This window comes from Physella acuta, unplaced genomic scaffold, assembly GCF_028476545.2.
Source record: "Physella acuta isolate Inbredline_101_S28 unplaced genomic scaffold, ASM2847654v3 ptg000590l, whole genome shotgun sequence".
Lineage (NCBI taxonomy): Eukaryota > Metazoa > Mollusca > Gastropoda > Physidae > Physella > Physella acuta.
Genome location: NW_026732109.1, coordinates 617,306 through 625,000, shown reverse-complemented (window position 1 = coordinate 625,000; position 7,695 = coordinate 617,306). Strand labels below are relative to the sequence as shown.

Below are 7,695 nucleotides of genomic sequence, written 5' to 3'. Positions count from 1 at the left end.
TAGAAATGGTTAATAAATTAAGCGACCTGATTATAATTACGATATAATTTCAATGGTATTGTGCTGGGTTAGGACCACAAGCTTTGTATGCATAATACACAAGAAAACACAAAAAACAAACAACAAAAACAATACAACAAAACAGAAATATAATGCAACAAAACACAATCACAAAGCAAGAAAACAAAAATAGAATACAAATTTGCAACTTTACAATAAAACACAAAACACAGTACAACAAAATACAAACATAATTCGAGAAAACACAAAAAACAAACCACAAAAACAATACAACAAAACATAAATATAATGCAACAAAACACAATCACAAAGCAAAAAAACACAAACACAATACAGCTTTACAACTTTACAATAAAACACAAAACACAATACAACAAAATACTAACACAATTCGACAAAACACAAATACAATACAAAATAAACCGGGAGTGATCTCCCCTAAACTTTCTCGAATATTCATTTATAAAATAACCGGGGATGGGAACTCGGGCTATAGACATGATTTTTAATCCATTTTAAATACTTAAAGTTTTAAAAATAGAATAAAATCTCGTAGACAAATTAATTGCACACCAAGTGAGCGCCAAATAAAAAAGCGCATAATAGTGCGCAATATTATTAGTACTTTTAAAATTTACATTAGTTTTTTGAGAAATCGGAAGTAGCGTAAAGTACTACTTCCAGTCAACGGAAATTACTCAAAATTTAACAGAAGGTATTACTCAAAATTTAACAGAAGGTAGAGAATAAGATCTTTTACTTACACGTGAAATTTCATTTATCTATCTGAAATAGTACTCAAGTTATAGGCTTTTGAAAAATTCAAAGTAGGGAAAGTACTACTTCCGGTTATCGGAAATCGCTCAAAAGTTGATACGGATCTACGATTTTGATAAAATACTTATATATGAAATTTCATCCACTTAGCTGTAACGGTACTCAAGTTATCGTGTTTACACACGGACAGACAGACAGACAAACAGACACACAGACACACAGACATACGGACAAGATTGCAAAATTATGTTTTTCCGTATTTTTTTTTTTTTTTAGAATTTAATCCTCATCACTCCCTTTGGAGTATAGGGCAGCAACAAATCTCCGCCATTCCACCCTGTCCTGGGCGAGCCACTTTAGTTCATGCCAGGTCTTGCCAGTAGCCTGTACTTCTTCTTCCATCTCCCTCCTCCATGTTCCCAGTGGTCTTCCTCTATTTCTCTTTCCGGGTGGGTTCCACTTCAGCGCCATGTAGGGGAGTCTTTTTTTTGCTCATGCGTAGCACATGGCCCAGCCATCTCCATCTCCTCGTTCGAACTTCTGAGACAATGTCGTTTAATCCTGTCCTTCGCCATATTTCCTTGTTCGGGACTTTGTCGTCCCACTTTATCCTGAGGATGCGTTGGAGGGATCTTCTTTCAAAGCCTCTGAGTCGGCTCTCTCCTTTCTTGTTTAGTTTCCATGACTCTGCAGCATAGAGGAGTACAGAACGTACATTTGACTTATAGATCCTTATTTTAGTTCTCTGCTGCAGTGAGGATGATTTCCAGATCTTATCGAGTCTGTTGAAAGCTTGTGCTGCCATTGCTATTCTGGTGGCAATTTCTTTCTCCATGCTGCCATTTGCTGATATATAGGTACTTAAAGTCTTCGACCTCTTCTAGCTCTACTCCATTCGCAAAGGTCTTGAGAGCACTTTTGGTTTTTATTTTCATTAGCTTGGTTTTTCCGGAGTTTATCTTTAGCCCAACGCTTTTGGCAATTTGCTCTATTCTTGTGGTTTTCGCTTGGATGTCTTTTTGGGCATGTGAAAGTAAAGCCAAGTCATCAGCAAAGTCACAGTCCTCTAGGTGGTTGGTAAGTTCCCAAACAATTCCTCTTGGCTTATCCTCAGTGGCTCTTCTCATAATCCAGTCTATTACCGCCAAAAAGATGACAGGTGAGATGACACAGCCCTATCTGACTCCTGTTTTTACCTTGAACCATTCACTTTGCTGATTTTCGTGTCGCACACAGCATTGGTTATCATAGTACATGTCCTTAAGTATGTTTATGACTTTTCCTGGAAAGCCATATAGCTCTAATATCTTCCATAATGATGGATGGTGGATGCTATCAAATGCTTTCTCGAAATCTATGTAGTTGATGTAGAGAGACGAATTCCACTCCAGGGACTGTTCCACGATAGTGCGCAAGACAAATATTTGGTCGTTACATGACCTGTTGGCCCTGAAGCCAGCTTGTTCTTCACGAAGGATCCCATCAATTCCTTTCCTCATTCTTTGTAATAGGACTCTGCAGAAGACTTTTCCTGGTACAGACAGAAGATTAATGCCTCTCCAGTTCTCACAAACATTAAGGTCGCCCTTTTTGGGTAATTTGATAATGATTCCCCGTTTCCAAGAATCTGGGACTTTTTCTTCATTCCATACTATATTGAAGATCCCTAATAGAGTTTCTGCACCTATTTTTGGGTCTGCCTTTAGCATCTCCGCAGTGATTCTGTCCTCTCCTGGAGCCTTATTGCTTTTTGTTTTTTGGATAGCTTCTATTATTTCTTGTTCTGGGATGGGTCCTCTATACATTTCAAAATGTATGTTCATGTCAGTGAAGTCAGCAGTTTCTTCTGGGTCTGGTCTGTTTAGGGTCTCTTCGAAGTATTCAGCCCATCTTTTCAATTGATGTTTCTCCGTTGTGAGAACTTTCCCGTTTTTGTCCTTGATAGTAGATGATCTATTTGCTATTCCTCCTGTTAGAGTCCTGATAATCTTGTAGACAGACACACACACACAGACACACAGACATACGGACAAGATTGCAAAATTATGTTTTTCCGTATCAGTGAGGTGTAAAACGTCGAGATTTGTAAAAATCTCTATTTTTTTTGCACGATTACAAGACTTTCTCTATACTTCGTATATACGAGAAAGTAAAAATACAAAATATAATACAACAAAATATAAACACAATACAACAGAACACAAACATATTTCAACAAAATAAAAACCCAATAAAACAAAACACAAACACAATTCAATAAAATACAAATACAATACAAAAAACACATACACAACTCAACAAAACACAATCACAATGCAACACAACACACAATACAACAAAACACCCCATACAACATAACACAACATGACAAAACACGGAGAGACCAACGGGAGGTAGAGATAATTAAATGATTTTGTTCAGGAATTTAATTAGTCAGATTGTATAGAGCTGTACCAAAATAAAAGCTGTGTGAATGTATTCTACGTGACACATCAGCGCTCGGCTCAAACATATTCTTGAAGCTAAGGAAGACAAAGTTTATGTAAGTTTTACCTTCAGGTACTGTACACATTCGTGAACACCGCTCGGATTGATGCTAATATAGTTTATGTTGTTGTTTATCAGACTGTATTAACCTTAGTTCTACTGTTGATTTGGCTTTAAGTGTTTAAAAACTGACTTGAAAAATATGCCTTTATTTTTACTTGACTTTTTATGACGGCGTAGCCAAATGATAGAGTATACGACCACTAACCCGAAAGCATCGAGTTCGAATCAGGTTTCAAGTTTGTGGATCATCTTTAGACCACCAAGCCCTGTTAGCGCCTAACTCACGTTAAAGAACGTACAGGTGGCTTGTCATAGTACTGACCACACTATCCCTGTATGTGCGAGGGTCGCAAAAATTTCGGGGGAACTCTACTTGCCCTGTGGAAAAAAAGTTTTGAATAGTAACTTGACTTTATATTAGTTTTGTGTTAACGTTACTATAATTCATGTAATGCTGGCGTCTATCTTCAGTTGGACAAGATGTGGACTATTTTGATGATCGTTCTGTGCTTTCAATACGCTGCTGGTTTTCATTTACGTAAGTTTTTACATTACAAAAATGATCTGCAACCGTTTAGTCTTTTTAGTTTTATTATATCACTTATGTCGCGATGAAAACTATGCTTTCGACAACTTTATCAAATTAACCTGCAACATGAAGATTCAGTCAAAACGGTTTGAGAAAAAAAAAGTATCTAACCAAATCAGGACATAAGCACTAACTTTAAATAATTTCCTTACTTAATTAAGGCTTATATAATATATTAAACCTCAGCTCTCATTGAAATACAAGCTTAACCATTCATTAAGCTCACTGGGCACTCTCTGATCAATAGACAATTAGAGGAGTAGCGACCCATTCCGACCCTAAGTTTTGCCCTCCGCCCATTTATAACTATAGTTATTGAACTTTTACCCTGAATTCAAACCCACTATTCCCTAAAAGGTACACATCACTCTTGTGCACGGAAATCGCCTGCTGTATTTACGTAAACTTTGATCGCAGATTTATATGTTTTTAGTTATTATGCTAGGTGTTTTCCTGTGTTAGATATTTTCCTGTGATCATTTGGTCAAAAGCTAAACGAGACGGTTTGTGTGTGTAAACTATTTATCCATGAGTGTTTGCGTAGGGACAGCAGCTGTTTTGTTTTGGGTCCAAGGAAACATTTCTGTCGGCCCTTTTCGGTACCTTTCTGTTTGCCGGGTACTGGACGATGGGGTACGAGTTTACCCTGCATGTATTGTTGTAGGAGATAAGCCTGGTGAGAACTGATGGACAGAAGCGACCGACACATCGTAGTCAAACCGTTACCCATCCAGTTAGTCGGAATTTGCATTACCCCCCCCCCTCGTCAATTAATCACCTGACATTTCACCCCGACAAAAACCCCTCTCCTATGGTCAAGAATCCTGACCCTAAGCGTCTCCCAAACTCCAACCCTTTAATTAAAGATAACCCTAAATCAAACCCCATACCTAACCCCAACTCTAGACCTATATCTTACCATAATCCTAACCTTGAGCAAAAGCCTAAAGCAAAACATTCACATCAGCCTCAAAACTAAACCCAAATCCAACCCCATCCCTAGACATAAGTCTAAGCCTCACTAAAGCCTAAGCCTAACCCTTACCCTACCCATCCCCCTACCCTTACTCTAACTGAACCCATACCGCTACCGTTATCGCAACCCTAGCCCTAGCCCTAGCCCTAGCCCTAGCCCTAGCCCTAGCCCTAGCCCTAGCCCTAGCCCTAGCCCTAGCCCTAGCCCTAGCCCTAGCCCTAGCCCTACCCCCACCTGGCCTGTACCTTAAGCTATGACCGGATGGGGTAACGTCGTACCGGGTGGGAGGTAATTGATAGGGAGGGGATATAATTAGTACTGGGGGGGGGGGGGGGGGGTTAATGTCCTGATGGGGGTAATGTCCGGGGGTAATTGACACGGCGGGGGGTTATGTCCTGCTCCCGGGCTAAAAGAATGTGTGCGATGGGGTCCTATTTTTGTGCCAAATATCACGTATCAAATTAGACGTGGTCGTGGTTGTTATTAGAATGTTTTGGTCAATTATTTATGTATCATGTTAAATGTTTCTATACTTATATAATTTAAAAATCTGAATTTTCACAGCTGCTGAAACGATATCACAGAAACTGAGTTTTTTAGAAGACGATTTCTTTTCACAAGAATCTACTTTAATCATAGATCCTACACCAACCCCGTCATCTGATATTACAGATTATCCTATTGATTTAACTACTGAACCATCAGATTATACTGATTATCCTGCTGACATAACTGCCCAACCATCTGATGTTACAGATTATCCTACTGATCTAACTCCCCAGCCATCTGATGTTACAGATTATCCTACTGATTTAACTGCTGAACCATCAGATTATACTGATTATCCTGCTGACATAACTGCCCAACCATATGATGTTACAGATTATCCTACTGATTTAACTGCTGAACCATCAGATTATACAGATTATCCTGCTGACATAACTGCCCAACCATCAGATAGTACAGATTATCCTACTGATTTAACTGCTGAACCATCAGATTATACTGATTATCCTGCTGACATAACTGCCCAACCATTAGATAGTACAGATTATCCTACTGATTTAACTGCTCAGCCATCATATAGTACAGATTATCCTATTTTTTAGACTTCAAAAAGTACATAGTAGTTAAAACTTATGTTACACATTTAGAAGCACTAAAATAAAGCTGAATACAAAAAGAACAATGGAGTCATCATTTTCCGAAAGTTGTTTGAAAGGCCCTTTTTTTCACTACAATCTGCATATTTATCTATTATTTTACGAATTGATGTTTACAAATCGTCGTTGGGATGATTAAAAATGTCGTTCAGTCTAGCTTATAATATGAATTATTTAAAATTATGAACAATGGAAACCAACTTTTGTATTTGCCAGAATATTTCCGAGGTTTTCTATCGTGTCTATTATAATTTACTATAGATAAAAAGTTTAGTTTAAAAAAGTATCGCTTTCAGATAGGAACACCCTATTGGGATACTTTGACTCACACTATTGAACTCATCTAACTTGTGAATCTTGTGAAGACAACTCGCATTAGCCACATGTAGGTGTAGGTTTATAGTCGTAAGTGTAGATATTAGTGTAGCTATAAGTGTAGGTGTAAGGTGTGAGGTGTGAGGTGTGAGGTGTGTGGTGTGAGGCGTGAGGTGTGAGGCGTGAGGTGTGAGGTGTGAGGTGTGAGGTGTGAGGTGTGAGGTGTGAGGTGTGAGGTGTGAGGTGTGAGGTGTGAGGTGTGAGGTGTGAGGTGTGAGGTGTGAGGTGTGATATGTGAGGTGTGAGGTGTAAGGTGTAAGGTGTAAGGTGTAAGGTGTAAGGTGTAAGGTGTAAGGTGTAAGGTGTGAGGTGTGAGGTGTGAGGTGTGAGGTGTAAGGTGTAAGGTGTAAGGTGTAAGGTGTAAGGTGTAAGGTGTAAGGTGTAAGGTGTAAGGTGTAAGGTGTAAGGTGTAAGGTGTAAGGTGTAAGGTGTAAGGTGTAAGGTGTAAGGTGTAAGGTGTAAGGTGTAAGGTGTAAGGTGTAAGGTGTAAGGTGTAAGGTGTAAGGTGTAAGGTGTAAGGTGTAAGGTGTAAGGTGTAAGGTGTAAGGTGTAAGGTGTAAGGTGTAAGGTGTAAGGTGTAAGGTGTAAGGTGTAAGGTGTAAGGTGTAAGGTGTAAGGTGTAAGGTGTAAGGTGTAAGGTGTAAGGTGTAAGGTGTAAGGTGTAAGGTGTAAGGTGTAAGGTGTAAGGTGTAAGGTGTAAGGTGTAAGGTGTAAGGTGTAAGGTGTAAGGTGTAAGGTGTAAGGTGTAAGGTGTAAGGTGTAAGGTGTAAGGTGTAAGGTGTAAGGTGTAAGGTGTAAGGTGTAAGGTGTAAGGTGTAAGGTGTAAGGTGTAAGGTGTAAGGCGTAAGGCGTAAGGCGTAAGGCGTAAGGCGTAAGGCGTAAGGCGTAAGGCGTAAGGCGTAAGGCGTAAGGCGTAAGGCGTAAGGCGTAAGGCGTAAGGCGTAAGGCGTAAGGCGTAAGGCGTAAGGCGTAAGGCGTAAGGCGTAAGGCGTAAGGCGTAAGGCGTAAGGCGTAAGGCGTAAGGCGTAAGGCGTAAGGCGTAAGGCGTAAGGCGTAAGGTGTAAGGCGTAAGGTGTAAGGTGTAAGGTGTAAGGTGTAAGGTGTAAGGTGTAAGGCGTAAGGTGTAAGGTGTAAGGTGTAAGGTGTAAGGTGTAAGGTGTAAGGTGTAAGGTGTAAGGTGTAAGGTGTAAGGTGTAAGGTGTAAGGTGTAAGGTGTAAGGTGTAAGGTGTAAGGTGTAAGATGT

The 7,695-nt window shown here is 39.6% G+C and overlaps 1 protein-coding gene across 2 annotated transcripts; it reads left to right on the top strand.

The window, feature by feature from the left end:
- The first annotated feature begins 3,251 nt into the window (after positions 1–3,251).
- LOC131947258 (uncharacterized) lies at positions 3,252–6,091 on the top strand. 2 transcript variants are annotated; one of them, XM_059308405.1, is made up of 4 exons: positions 3,252–3,340; positions 3,820–3,886; positions 5,478–5,578; positions 5,663–6,091. In XM_059308405.1, exons 2-4 carry the CDS (start codon positions 3,829–3,831, stop codon positions 6,020–6,022), a joined length of 519 nt encoding a protein of 172 aa, XP_059164388.1. In that variant the 5' UTR covers positions 3,252–3,340; positions 3,820–3,828; the 3' UTR covers positions 6,023–6,091. The 2 variants fall into 2 exon arrangements, with proteins under 2 accessions (XP_059164388.1, XP_059164387.1); XM_059308404.1 differs by having other exon boundaries at positions 5,478–6,091.
- Positions 6,092–7,695: the final 1,604 nt, after the last annotated feature.